At 39.9% G+C, this 15,462-nt stretch overlaps 2 protein-coding genes across 6 annotated transcripts in view; one reads left to right on the forward strand and one right to left on the reverse strand.

The window, feature by feature from the left end:
- Positions 1-15,462, forward strand: part of im:7136021 (uncharacterized) — a 108,380-nt gene that overhangs the window by 36,060 nt on the left and 56,858 nt on the right. The window lies entirely within an intron of this gene.
- The window catches only part of mis18bp1 (MIS18 binding protein 1), an 83,845-nt gene that overhangs the window by 29,608 nt on the left and 38,775 nt on the right, over positions 1-15,462 (reverse strand). For all 5 annotated transcript variants that reach the window (XM_059649090.1, XM_059649087.1, XM_059649089.1 and 2 more), the window contains 4 exons: positions 14,339-14,508; positions 9,520-9,701; positions 9,339-9,438; positions 5,030-6,671 (listed from right to left, as the gene is read on the reverse strand). In XM_059649090.1, coding sequence (XP_059505073.1) covers positions 5,030-6,671; positions 9,339-9,438; positions 9,520-9,701; positions 14,339-14,508 — 2,094 coding nt within the window. The remainder of the gene's footprint in view (positions 1-5,029; positions 6,672-9,338; positions 9,439-9,519; positions 9,702-14,338; positions 14,509-15,462) is intronic.

A 15,462-nucleotide genomic window follows, 5' to 3' on the forward strand; every position in this document is an offset into this window, starting at 1 on the left:
TTGTTATGATCATAGATGATGTTATCACTGGGTGAATTGGATCCCAATTTAAACTAAGCCCCATTACTCTCAAGGAAGTCCCGCCCAAAACTGTTCTAAAAGAAATCACCTTGGTCTCGGAAATACAAGCTAATTAAACGCCTTCAGACACACAGAGAACCCAAATGCTGCTAGGTCAAAATGTAAAAATCCAAAATAAATGAACCTAAAATGTATATAAATCAGACACCTTACATCACACTATGATCTAATCCACAATGGATGAGGGCTGTTTTCTTCTTCATGGCAAGAGAATCCAAGTACAGGAGCAGGGATGTCTTGCTGCAATTATACAGAGCCAAAAACGACCACATTTGAAATAGTATGTGCAGTTCTGATTTCCTTACCTGGAAAAGCATGTTCTTGCTATAGAGGGAGTGCAACAAAAGTTTACCAGACCAATGAATGGGAAGAAGCTGAATTGGTTAGGATTATATTTACTGGAGTTCAGAACAATGTTAATCCTATAGAAGCTGATAAAATTCTAATGGAACCAGAATGGTAGATACATGAAGAACGTTCCTGATGATTTTGGGGGTAGGGGCTGGGGAAAAGGGAAGAGAGAAAGTCCAGAACCAGGAATCACAATCTAAAGATGTGGGGTAAACCATTCAGGACTGAAATGAGGAGAAATTTCTTCACCCATAGAGTAAGCCTGTGAAATTTGCTACCACAGAGAGCAGTTAAAGCCAAAACATTGCATGAATTCAAGGAGGAGTTGAGTTAGGGCTAAAGGGATCAAAGGATCAAAAACAGGAACAGACTATTGATTTGGATGATCAGCCAAGGTCATAATAAATGGTGGAGAAGGCTTAGAACATAGAACATAGAACAGTACAGCACAGAGCAGGCCCTTCAGCCCACAATGTTGTGCCGACCATTGATCCTCATGGATGCACCCTCAAATTTCTGTGACCATATGCATGTCCAGCAGTCTCTTAAATGACCCCAATGACCTTGCTTCCACAACTGCTGCTGGCAACGCATTCCATGCTCTCACAACTCTCTGCGTAAAGAACCTGCCTCTGACATCCCCTCTATACTTTCCACCAACCAGCTTAAAACTATGACCCCTCGTGCTAGCCATTTCTGCCCTGGGAAATAGTCTCTGGCTATCGACTCTATCTATGCCTCTCATTATCTTGTATACCTCAATTAGGTCCCCTCTCCTCCTCCTTTTCTCCAATGAAAAGAGACCGAGCTCAGTCAACCTCTCTTCATAAGATAAGCCCTCCAGTCCAGGCAGCATCCTGGTAAACCTCCTCTGAACCCTCTCCAAAGCATCCACATCTTTCCTATAATAGGGCGCCCAGAACTGGACGCAGTATTCCAAGTGCGGTCTAACCAAAGTTTTATAGAGCTGCAACAAGATCTCACGACTCTTAAACTCAATCCCCCTGTTAATGAAAGCCAAAACACCATATGCTTTCTTAACAACCCTGTCCACTTGGGTGGCCATTTTAAGGGATCTATGTATCTGCACACCAAGATCCCTCTGTTCCTCCACGCTGCCAAGAATCCTATCCTTAATCCTGTACTCAGCTTTCAAATTCGACCTTCCAAAATGCATCACCTCACATTTATCCAGGTTGAACTCCATCTGCCACCTCTCAGCCCATCTCTGCATCCTGTCAATGTCCCGCTGCAGCCTACAACAGCCCTCTACACTGTCAACGACACCTCCGACCTTTGTGTCGTCTGCAAACTTGCTGACCCATCCTTCAATTCCCTCGTCCAAGTCATTAATAAAAATTACAAACAGTAGAGGCCCAAGGACAGAGCCCTGTGGAACCCCACTCACCACTGACTTCCAGGCAGAATATTTTCCTTCTACTACCACACGCTGTCTTCTGTTGGCCAGCCAATTCTGTATCCAAGCAGCTAAGTTCCCCTGTATCCCATTCCTCCTGACCTTCTGAATGAGCCTTCCATGGGGAACCTTATCAAATGCCTTACTGAAGTCCATATACACCACATCCACAGCTCGACCCTCATCAACCTTACTAGTCACATCCTCAAAAAACTCGATAAGGTTTGTAAGGCATGACCTACCCCTCACAAAGCCGTGTTGACTGTATTTGATCAAGCCATGCTCTTCCAGATGGTCATAAATCTTATCCCTCAGAATCCTTTCTAACACCTTGCAGACGACAGACGTGAGACTTACCGGTCTATAATTGCCGGGGATTTCCCTATTTCCTTTCTTGAAGAGAGGAATTACATTTGCCTCTCTCCAGTCCTCAGGTACGACTCCAGTGGAGAGCGAGGATGCAAAGATCTTCGCAAGTGGCGAAGCAATTGCATTTCTCGCTTCCCAAAGCAGCCGAGGACAAATCTGATCCGGGCCTGGCGACTTGTCAATCTTAATGTTTGACAAAATTTTCAGTACATCAGCTTCCTCTATCTCTATCCATTCCAGCATGCACACCTGCTCTTCAAAGGTTTCATTCACTACACAGTTCGATTCTTTCGTAAAGACAGAAGCAAAAAACTCATTTAGGGCTTCCCCTACCTCCTCAGGCTCCACACACAAGTTCCCTATGCTATCCCTGATCGGCCCTACTCTTTCTTTGACCATTCTCTTATTCCTCACGTAAGTGTAAAATGCCTTTGTGTTTTCCCGGATTCCTTCTGCCAAGCCTTTCTCGTGCCCCCTCCTGGCTCTCCTCAGACCATTTTTGAGCTCCTTCCTTGCCTGCATGTAATCCTCTCTAGCCGAACTTGACCCTAGCTTCCTCCACCTTATGTAAGCTACCTTCTTCCTTTTCACTAGAAGCTCCACCGCTCTCGTCATCCAAGGTTCCTTTATCTTACCCCTTCTTGCCTGTCTCAGAGGGACATATTTACTCATCACTCCCAACAACTGTTCCTTAAACCATCTCCACATGTCTATAGTTCCCTTACCATGGAACAACTGCTCCCAGTCCATGCTTCCTAACTCGTGTCTAATCGCATCATAGTTTCCTCTTCCCCAATTAAATATCCTCCCATTCTGCCTAATCCTCTCCTTCTCCATAGCTATGTAGAATGAGAGAGTGTTATGGTCACTATCACCAAAATGCTCTCCCACCACAAGATCTGATACCTGCCCCGGCTCGTTTCCAAGCACCAAGTCTAGAATGGCCTCTCCCCTCGTCGGCCTGTCAACGTACTGCGTTAGGAAACCCTCCTGAACACACCTTACAAAAACAGCTCCATTCAAATCTTCTGCTCGAAGGAGGTTCCAATCAATATTAGGAAAGTTAAAGTCACCCATTACAACAACCCTACTGCGTCCACACTTTTCCAAAATCTGTCGACCTATGCTTTCTTCAATCTCCCTGCTGCTATTGGGGGGCCTGTAGTAAACCCCTAACGAGGTGACTACTCCCTTGCTGTTCCTAATTTCCACCCATACTGACTCAGTAGGCAGATCTTCCTCGACAATGGAAGCTTCTGTAGCTGTGATACCCTCTCTGATTAGTAGTGCTACACCCCCTCCTCTTTTTCCCCCCTCCCTATTCTTTTTAAATGTTCTAAACCCTGGAACATCCAGCAACCATTCCTGCCCATGAGAAACCCATGTCTCTGTTATGGCCACAACATCATAGCACCAGGTACTGATCCATGCTCTAAGTTCATCACTTTTATTCCTGATACTCCTTGCATTAAAGCAAACACACTTTAACCGATCCCTTGGTTCCTTCCCAGGAAAATCCTTCCCACTAGCTGGTCTACCTCTTGCTTGAAGAGCCAAATTGCCTGCTCCTACCATTTTCTATATTTCTCTACTGCAAAAACAGTCTTCTTTGCCTTATCTTGTAGGATTCTAGAATATTATAGGCTCTGTTCCTCTAATAGCTTGGCATGCTACTTCAACATTTTTAATCAACAGTAGAATCAGTGAGCAATGAGTGGTGATATCGAGCTACATTGAATGTCACTGTTTTGATTGTAGACTAGACATGCAAACATTTGGTGCTTTATGTTGAAATCTGTTACCACCAGGATGTAATGTGACGTATAATTCTGCATGTACATAACTACCTGCCTCTGCTGAAGTACCTTGCATATTTTCTCACCGTCTAGTTCAAATTGTTCTTATAGATCTCTCACATTCTGTTAAACAGCTGCCTATACATAGCAGTTAATTTTACTTGTGCATCAACCTGACTCTTGCTGAACTACACTCGTCTCGTGCACTCCTTGATGCATTTAATTTAAATCCTTTCACAATTTTGCCCTGCCATAAGTACAGTCTTCCAACTTTGTAATTCACATCACCCAGCCATCCAACTTTTTTTTAAAATGTATCATGCCCTCTGTTTGCACCGATGGCAAAATCTTTAGCCGTCCGAGTCCCAATCTTCAGAAACCTCATTCAAACCTCAACGCTTTATAATTAACTTTAGAAACTTAAATCCATCTTTTGAACCACACCACGTCTCCTATACCCCAAAACTGACTGCTTTCCTGTTGTCAATTTACTTTACCTAATTTTGTTCTGCATGCTAAGTTTGGAAACATTATTTAGGTTAAGTGTAAGTGTCCTGCTTTCCATGACTAAAATGCCAGACAAACACTAGTGTGTTTTGCACTTTGTGACTTACTGTGCTTTCAATAAACACAAAAATAATTGTTCTGGAAACAATTCAATTAGATTGAGCACAAGCGTTACTGATTAAAGTAAGGATATGGGAGGACTAATTGAAAAATTTCAAATTTATTTGCAAAAGAAATCAAGAGATTATTTAGCTAAGCATGTGTGACATTGGTTGGCAGAAATTCTTTGCTTCAGAAAGTTAGTGCAACAAGGAACATTCTATCCCAGTGCTGAAAACTAAAACAAACCAATAATCAAACTACAAAGACTCATTACTCAAACTCAGTGAGTTATTGGTAATATTGCAGAGAAATTGGTTTGCAAAACATATATGCTTCAAAGAGACAGCATATGTAGTAAAAGGACAATAAAGTTCAAGCTTCCTTAAATCACTAAAGCTATTCTTACTTGTCGAGGCAACGTAGTTCTTTCTTGGTCCAGAGTTCTGTTTCACTATCAAGGGAATGCAAGGCTACGATCCGTTTTGCTTGCTTTTTCTGACGAGACCTAGAATTTGATTCAGAGTGAAGATCTGTAGCCAATAATTTTCTAGCAACAGTCTTTTTATTTGGAGGTTTTATTTTTTCTTTTACAATAACGTCAGTCTTATTTATTTCAGTTTCTGAAACATCTGATGACAAGAATCTATTGAATTGATTCTTAGTTTCTCTTTCTGAAGAGTGTTGGTTGCCCTTTAATGCACTGCTTCCAACATTATGGTGACTTAATTCTGGTTCCTTTATTGGATGTGAAAGAGATTTTTGAACCTTGGCATTTAGTTTCGAAGAGTATTTCGATCGAGTTGTAGTAGTCACGTTGGCATAGCCATTATGCAATCCTTTCTTCTGCCTGTTGGTTTTTGGATGAAAGGGGGTTTGAAACTTTTGAACACGTGTGACTTTCTGTCTTCCAGGACTACAGAGGCTATCTGAACTAAGTTCCTCAGTATTATTTTTTCTGATCTCCTTGTTGATTGGAATACAGCTGGACGATGTCAATGTCTCAGACAAAATGCAATCTTTAGTAATCATTGGAGAGACATGACTAAGCTGAACTAATCGTGTTTCAGATTGGGGTTCTGTACTATTAGTACATTCAGAATTGCACGTAGGTGAAATTATGTGCTTATTTCCTGCTATTTGATTTTGTTTACTGACACACCTCTTGTAGTTTGCACTTCTCGTTTTCCTTTTAATCTTAATCTTGACACTCTCACTTGTCTCCAAACTTTCATCTTCTGATTGTCTTGATTCATCAAGTTTTTTGATTGACGGTGAAGAATGTTTCAATTCTGTGGGTCCATCAGACTGGTCCTCAAAATTGTCATTAGTAGTATTTATTTCAGATAAACTACTCATTTCTGCAACAGACATATGTCTTTCTTTGTTCGTTTTGCTTTCAGCATTACCCACCAAACCACTTGATTTTATTGTTCTATTTCTTAATTTGTAACAGTCATGCTGTTTCACTTTCATGGATTTCCAATTAGACTTGTCTTCCAAATTATCAGTGTCATCTGATTCCTCTATTTCAGATGAATTGCTTACTTCTGCTACATACATATTTCTTTCTTTGTTTCTTTTGCTTTCAGCATTATCTGACAAACCACTTAACTTTATTCTTATACTTCTTAACTCAGAAGGATGTTTCGCTTTCCTGCGTCTCTGATTTGACTTGTTTTCAAAAATATTACTGTCACTCGTATCCTCTGTTTCTGCTGGATTAACCATTTTCACCTTGGCCAAAGTCTTTCCTTTCTTTCTTTTCATATTATCATTGTATAATTCATTTAATTTCACAGTTTTGTTGCTTAATGCACGCGGATCACAAATTGGAGTCATAACAACAGTTGGGTTTAGGTCACCATATTTTCTATCAGTAGGTTTTCCTGTTGCTGTATTCAATGAACTTCCACCTGTGCTTGAAGCAGCCTGTCTTGACAACTGTTTGCGTGCTTGATTTCTTGTAATACGTTTCACCGGTTGGTTGTTAGACTTTTCACTTCCCTTTTTTCTCTGTTTGGAGCCTCTTTCCATCTTCAGAACTGGATCTATTAAAAGACATGTTAAATTCCAGATCTGACATTCAAATAGAGTGGATGTTCACCGTAAAAGATACATTACTCATCTTTGGGCATTGCAATCAGCGTTCCATGAGAAATCTACTAAAACAGTAAAACGCAATGAGAATTTTGGACAAATGACATTTTAATTCCATTTTTCACCTTACACATTCCTAGACATCACACTAAATTACCCTGCAGGGTTAATTAAACGTGGTAAGTTTGGTTGATGAAATAGCTTTCTGTACTGTTGTCCTTCAGAACTGCATAAGTGAAGATGATGCCTTGAATTTATAAAACTGAAAACATACCTTTAATGTTGTCTAGTTTATTAAAGTTATCCATCATGATGGTGACTATTTCAAAAATTTTATTTTTTCTCCATGGAATGAAAATTGCAAATAAGGCTGGAATTTGGTGCACCTCTCTTACTACCATTGAACTGAGTGACTTGCTTGCAGATTTTACAGGGCAGTCAAAGTCTCAACCACCTTACTGTGGATTTGGAGTTACACATAGGCTAAACTGTGTAGCCTATGGGTGAGGATGGCAAACGCCCTTTCCCAAAGGACACTTATGATTCAGATGGGCTTTTAAAACAGTCAATGATAGTCATCATGGTTACCATTATTAAGATTAGCTTTATATACTAGATTTGTCAATTGAATTAAAATTTCAACCCCTATCACAGTGGGATCTGAATCTATGCAGCAGAGCATTAGCTTCGGCCTCTGGAATACCAGTCCAGTAACTGGTAGTTGTTTGAGAACTTCAAGAAAATGCTCGATTTACATGCTGTTGCATATTTATAAATGCTTGGGAACCTAAAAGGGCAGAATTTTGATACAGTAATCTTAACATTGCACCTGGCAAAGCAGTTAGCAGAAGTCAAGAGTTAAGATACTGACCAGTAATGATCTAATTGAATTGTGGAACAAGAGATTCTCATGATTCTCAATTACAAGTTTGTTTTTGAAAGGTTTGGACGTGAAGCTGCACTGAAATCAAAGCAGCTTTGGCTGGAAGGAAAACTAGATTTATTCTTTTACAGGCAAATGCTCTGATTTGTCTCATTTGCTGATATTTCCTGCATCGAGGTGTTTTTCTGAGCTTCTTCAGAGTGCAGGAAACCTTCCCAGAAATTACATCAAGGGCATCCACTGCTGCAGTGTCCTGAAAGACGATTCCACAGATATATTAAATAAGCAATCCAACAGAAGAAAAAAAATCAGAGTTAACATTTCAGGTCCAGTGACCTTCCTCAGAATGGTTCATAGCATTATTCATGACACCTTCCATCACTTAGAATCATAGAATCCCTACAGTGCATATAGAGGCCAATCATCCCTTTAAGTCACATTGACCTTCCAAAGAGCATTCCACCCAGACCCACAACACCTTATCCTATTCCTGTAAACCTGCATTTACCATGGCTAATCATCCTAGCCTGCACATCTTTGGACTTTGAGGAAATCGGAACACTGTCTCCCCATACAGACGTGGGGAGGACATGCAAACTCAACACAGATAATCATCCAAGGCTGGAAGTGAACACGGGTCACTGGTGCTGTAACTACTGAGCTGCCCCAAGTAATGATTGAGGGTAGACTGACTGGGCAGTAGTTGACTGGTTTGGATTTTTTCTGCTTTTTGTTAACAGGATATACCTTGGCAATTTTCTTCATTGTTGGATGGATGCTAATGTTATAGCTGTTCTGGAACAGCTTGACTAGGTGTGCCCTCAGTTGTGAAGGCACAATCTTCAGTAGTGTTGCTGGAATGCTGTAAAGGCCTACTGCCTTGGCATTATCCAGCCTTCAATTGTTTCTTGATATCAAGATTTCCCTCCCTAATAGCATTGTAGGTCAACCCACAGCAGGAGGAATGCAGAGGTTCAAGAAAGCAGCTCACCACCACCTTCTCAAGGTCAACTAGGGACGGGCAAGAAATGTTGGCCAGCCAGTGACGCCCACATATCACAAAATGAATAGAAAAAGAAAATCATGTGGAGTTAATTGAATTAGCTGAAGATTGGCATCTATGATGCTGGGGACCTCTGGAGGAGGTAGAGATGGACGGCTCGCTTGGCACTTCTGCCTGAAGATTGAGGTGAATGCTTTAGCCCGATTTTTTGTACTAATGTGCTGGGCTCTCCCATCATGGATGACTGGAATATTTGTGAAGCCTCCTTTTCCAATGAGTTGTTTAATTGTCTGCCATCTTTCATGACTAGATGTGGCGGTGCTGCAGAATTTAGATCTGATCTATTGGCTGTGCAATCAATTAGCCTTTCTATCACGTGCTGCTCGTGCTGTTTGGCATGCAAGTTGTTCTGTTTTGTGGCTTCACCAGGTTGACGCCTCATTTTAGGTATGCCTAGCACTGCTCCTGGCATGGTCTCATGAACTCTTCATTGAACCCAATATCTAAAAATATTATTGCAGGTAATGTTCATGATCCAGATATTAACTTCACTTCAGCATCAGCAATTGCATCATTATAATGATAGGTGCTGACAGTCCTTGCTATCAACACAACTATAACAGCCTGGGGCATACATAGTAAATGTAAATGAACAAGTCTAACAAAAATATACAAGACTGAATAGCATAAGCATGTGTTACAGAAATATTTACGTAAGTTATGTTTTCTTACATCTCTTTCGCTTTTTATTCAGGTCTTCTGTTGATGATTTTCGTTTTCTCTGTTGACTTGAGGTCCTCAGATAATTTCCATCTCTAACATTTGTTCTCTCCTTGGTCACAAAAAAACCAAAGAAGTTACTTCAAGGCCTTAAGTATTTATTGTTCCCTTTATTATAAAGTATTATACTCACTACATTGTTTTGAGCGCTGGTATTCAAGTAATCGGTTCCACCCTCATCGAGAGTAACGTTCAATGTATTATCAATAACTAATCGTTGTCCCCTCCAGTAGTCCAATGGTGCTTTAATGCTTCGACCACTACGGCTGGTCAGTGTACATCTTTGTATTGATGTTTCAGTGGAAATTGTAATCTCTATTATAAAAGTAGTTACAAAAGCCATTTAAACAGTATTAACTATCAGAATTAATGCACATAACCAGTTTTAAGGAAGCAAACATGAGGATATGTAACATACTTCCTGTGGTTGAAAAATGAAAAACAAAGATATTTTCTGAGATTACCAGGATTTAAATTCTAGGTCACTCAATAAATTACAAAATTGGCAAAATCTTTTGAATTGAAGTCTGGAATCTTTAAAATTGCTTTTCAGCAACCCCTAAATTGTCCTGAGTAACCTATTGAAAAATTTGCAATACACTTGTCCCCTATTTCTGGCAGAATTCAAAGTTGCAACATAGCAATTCTTGAACTGAGTGTGCTATATTACAATTTACAGAGAATGCTGGTTTGCTTGGTACAATTGAATACATAGGAAGTGAATTTGATCACGTATAAGGAAAGCGAATGTACTATATTCAAGAGATAGTAGGAACTGCCGATGCTGGAGAATCTGAAAATAACGCAGTGTGAAGCTGATGAACACAGCAGGCCGAGCAGCATCAGAGGAGCAGGAAAACTTCACGTTTCGGGTCAGGACTCCAGTCAAGTTTGCAGATGACACAAAAATAAGTGGGAAGGAAGGTGGTGAGGATGACACAAACAGTCTGCAGGAAGAATAAGGGAACTGAATATTATTTAAATAAGGAAAGACTGAAGAAAGCTCCAAAACAGGGATTCGAAAGCGCTTAGAAACCTTGCTGATTTTTCATTATTTTTATCCTTTTATCACTTTTGAATGGTGAACTAGAAATGACTTGTGGATTTTGAGATAGCTTGTGTAGAAAGAAAAGAGCAGTCCAAACAAACTGTTTGTTTGTAAAGCCAGACCTGGGGGCAAATTACAGGCTGATTCCTGATTAAAGGGGTTCCAACAAACACAGAGACCTCAAGAAGAGCATTGTTTAAACTGATAGCAGAAGTTGGTGTTAACAACATCAGTATCTGAGAATTGGTTCTGGCAAGTCTGAATGAGACTTCATGCTTAAGTAGATGGCACATGTTGAACGCTGACCAATTGAGGCCTCAGGAATAATCATTCAGTGTATCAGGTGGAACAAAAATTAATGTTGTTTCTTAACTGTTTTCTGAGAGATAGTTCTAGACTGCTGGCTAAGACAGCATAAAGATTTAAAAGCTCCTTGCCTGATCAGCTACATCAACCTCTAGAAGCCCAAAGAGCAAAAAGCCGGGTTAACAGAATTGTTGCCTTTGTCCAGTGAACTAGATCAACATTTCAGAAAAATAACAGCCAAACAGTTCACATTTATACTTGTGCAACAACACATAATGAAAACAATTTAAAAAATCTGCCAGTTTAGTTCTATTCTTTTATTCATCCCTTAAATGCATTTGTCTGTATGACTTTTGAGAGATTGGGGGCTGAAAATGAATGACATCAATCAGCTTAATGTGTGTTTGAAATTTATGTCTGCTAAAGCTATTATGTTTAGTTAAGGCTTTTGATTAAGATACAAAACCAGTGGCTGGAAATCAAATTTTCATTAAGTCTAGGATTGGTTATTCAAGTCTGGTTAGGAACCATTGGAGTAACTATTTGGGGGCCTTCAACAGTTTAATTTTACCGTGTTGCAAATACAGAGTTAGAAAAGCTGATTTGATTTGGCTGTGTCGTAGCAGAGTCTTCAAAATGTGAGCATCCAAGTTCAATGGGTATTAGGAAAGGCAATTGGAATGCTGCCCTCCATTTCAAAGAGAATGGAATATAAAAATAGGGAGGTTTTGCTAAAACTATACAAGGCACTAGTCAGACCATGGCTGGATTACTGCATACAATTTTGGGTCCCCTATCCAAGGAGGAGGAGAGGTTGAGTAGATTGGGCCTGTATTCATTGGAACTTAGAAGAATTAAAAATAACCTTATGAAAACATACAACATTCTTAGGGGACTTGACAGGATAGATGTGGAAACTTTGTTTCTCCCTGCGGAAGAGTCAGGGACTAGTAGGCAAATTCTCAGAATAAGAGTTCGCACATTTAAGATAGAGAGGAGATAGAATTTCTTCTGTCAGAGAGTAGTGAATCAGTGGAATTAACAAGGCTGGATTGCTAAGAATATTCAATGCTGTGATAGACAGATTTTTAATCAGGATGGAAATTAGGATTATAAGGAATGCAGAGTTTAGGATCATCAGATCAGCCATGATCTCACCGAGTGGCAAAGAGATTTGATGGACTAAATGGTCTACTTGGACTTCAGAAAGTTTTTTGAAAAGCTCCTCCATGGGAGGCTGATAACAAAGGCCATAGAATTTGCATAAATTTGGCAACTGGATCCAGATTTGCCTGAGTGGCAGGAAGCAGAGGACGATGGTTGAGGGGTGTTTTTGTGACTGGAGGTCTGTGTCCAATTGGGTTCCACAGGGATCATTGTTGGATCACTTAAAGTTTATGGTATATGTAAATGATATAGACTTCAATGTAGGAAGGTTAATCAATAAGATCACAAATGATACAAAAATTGGTGGGGTAGTAAACAGTGAGGAGGATTGCCTTAGATTACAAGAGGACAGAGATGGGCTGATCAGTAGCAAATAGAATTCAATCTGGATAAGTGTGAGCTGATGCACTTGGGCAGGACAAACAAGGCAACGGAACACATGACGCACCAAGGATCGGAGGGATCTTGGTGTGCATGTTCATTGGTCCCTTAAGGCAGTGGGACAGGTAGATAAAGTGGTTAAGAAAGCATATGGTACTTGCCATTATTATCCAAGGCATAGAGTTGAAGAGTTGGGAGGTTATGTCAAAATTGATAAAATGTCAGTTAAGCCACAGTTAGAGTATTGTGTGCAATTCTGGAATTCACATTATAGGAAAGTGGTGAATAACATGGAAGGGGTGCAGAGGAGATTTTCCTGGACTGGACAGATTCAGTTATGAACACAGAGTGGATTGACTGGATTTGTTTTCTTGAGAGCACAGGACATGGAAAGGGGCATTATTGGATGAAAAAAATTAGGAGGTGCATAGACAGGGCAGATGCGAATAAATGATTCCCCTTGGTGGAGGGATCAATGACCAGACAGCATAGATTTAAGGTAAGAGATAGGAAGTTTAGTAGGGATATGAGGAAATGTGAGGATGGCAAGAATCTGGAACTCACTGCCCATAAGGATAGTAGAAGCAGAAACCCTCTTCATATTCAAGAAGTATTTGGACATACACTTGTGATGCCAAGGCATACCAAGACATGGTCCATGTGCTGAAAAAGGGATTAAATCAATTAGATGGCTGTTTTTAACCAGTGCAGACTCAATGGGCCAGACCCTTTTTATGCCATAGGTCTCTATGAACTCATGACTATGATTTCTGTTTCTGCGTCTTACAGGCTTTTGGTCTTAGGTAAAAGCAATATACATTAATACTTAAGAGAAAAGCAATCTTAATAGCTCTTATACATAGAATTTTATGCTTTCCTGGTAAAATTTGAGTCATGTGCTCATTAACTAGAATTAGCCCCTTAGAATTATTTACCTGAAATATATTTGTGCATAAACTGTAACAACGAAATCCCAACCCCTATTTTGGTTGGGCTGCAAAGAATGACAAGAGATCAAGTCAGACCACTTAGGGCACAAAGTTCACTTCATATTTTTCAGTCTCTAGACCACATTAACCTACTATCTACCATGGAAACTCTAATTACTTGTTGACTCCTGACTGCATCAGTAAAGTTTATTCACTCATGGGAGTAAGATATGGATGCTGCTGGCTGGCTACCATTTAATGCCCGTCCCTAGTTGCCCTTGAGAAGCTGGTGTGAGCAGTCTTCTTTATCTGCTGTGGGTAGACCCATAATGCTCTTAGAATTCCAGGATTATGACTCAACGGCAGTGAATGTGAGGTAACCTGAAAATTGCCAGTGTAATTTTTATACATGCATCCTAAAAATAGAGTGACCTGCATGGGCTTTCTATCTATCTTTAAACATACATAATTTGATAATAATAACAACGTTCAATTGCTTGAAATATATTCCATCTATTTTATTTTGTCAAGGAAGATGAGTTTATTGGGGAACCTACAATTAGGTGCATAAAAGGGGTTCTGTGGTCTCTACCTGTACGGACTTCCACCCACATTTAATAAGGCTCTACAGCAAAATAAAATCTCTCAAAATTGGAGGCTACTTTGCAGTGTTGGTTAGGTATTAATTGAACATAGGAGAGGAGAGCAGGGATAGAAGGAATGTATGGTCTTATTGGAAGATGTCCTTCATTGTGCTTCACAGGGATCTAAATTGGTGTTTGATTTTTTTCACCTTATTTATCAATGACTTGGTAGAGGAATAGGGTTGCATATCCAAACCTGCTGATAACACTAAGTTAGGAGGCATAAGAAGTTGTGCAGACTTGAACAAGAAGTTTTTAGTGAACACAGGAATGGACATTTACAGAATGAACGAGTTTGAAAAACTGTCAAATGGCATTCCATGTGGGTAAACACACTTGGATTCAAGAAATATAAATCAAAACATTTTCTAAATAGTCTGTTAAGCCCCTTTCCCCACAACAAGTTGTAATCATTCCATCTTCTTTACCACACATACAGTCCCCTTCCCCAATCCATACAAGTATTTAATAACTTACCATTATCAATTTTTGACTCTTTTGTTTGCTTTTTCTTTGCTGTTAGTTGAGTCTTAGCTATATCATGTGATAAGACTGCATCATCTTGTAAATTTCTGGATTTCACTGAAGGCAACTTTTGAATCCTGGCATCTTTAGTCCCCCTTGTGTTTGAATGACAACCTTTTTCCCTAAATGATGAGAATTTTTGATAAATTGTTTTTAAGCATATTAATACTATTTTAACTGTTTAATTTGTTATTTGGCTGGATTTTTGCTGCCCCCATCAGTGAGTTTGCAGGCAGGAGGAGAACAGAGAAAATTCACCCAGTACACATTCTACAATGCTGCTGGGTCTTTAGAGAATAAATGGCTAATTATGGCATCATTACAAGTATTTTACATGGTGGTGGAGGTGGTGGCGGTGGCGTGGAGTAGAGAGACAGGCTTATGCCATGCAAGAATTTCGTGCCGTTGAAGTGTCATAACATACAAGGCAATGGACCAGGTACAAAAAAAAAGATGAGAAGAAATAAATATGCGATGACAGGCCCAGATATATTGGGACAAACTAAGTTGTAAAAACGCAAACAAATTCAGCCCATCGTGATTTTCCAAAACAGCTTTTATTCCTTCTCTCTGTAAAACATTTATTTCCTTTTTGCATAGTAATCCAAACCCGTCTGCGACAACTGACAGGATCTCATTTTCTGTGAGAGGCAATCAACATATTCCAATGTATTTTTCTGCTTCACTTATTCCTGAAGTGAAAGTGTCTGATTATTCTTTGCAATAAGTTTGTTTAGCAATATAGGCAAAACATAAGTGTAGAACAATCCTGAAATACAACCACCTAGACACTTAGCAACACTGAACAAAAGCGTCTACAAAAGCTGTAAATCAGGACCTCCTAACCCAAGGGTCACAATCTCTAGCAGTGCTTAGAATCCCAGCAATGTGGAAACAAGCCCTTCAGCCCAACAAGTCCACACTGACCCTCAGACCATCCCACCCAGACCCATCCCCACGTAACCCACCTAATCTATACATCCCTGAACACGATGGGCCATTTAGCATGGCCAATCCACCTAGCCTGGACATTTTTGGATTGTGGGAGGAAACTCACACAGATAAGGGGAGAATGT

This window comes from Stegostoma tigrinum, chromosome 10, assembly GCF_030684315.1.
Source record: "Stegostoma tigrinum isolate sSteTig4 chromosome 10, sSteTig4.hap1, whole genome shotgun sequence".
Lineage (NCBI taxonomy): Eukaryota > Metazoa > Chordata > Chondrichthyes > Orectolobiformes > Stegostomatidae > Stegostoma > Stegostoma tigrinum.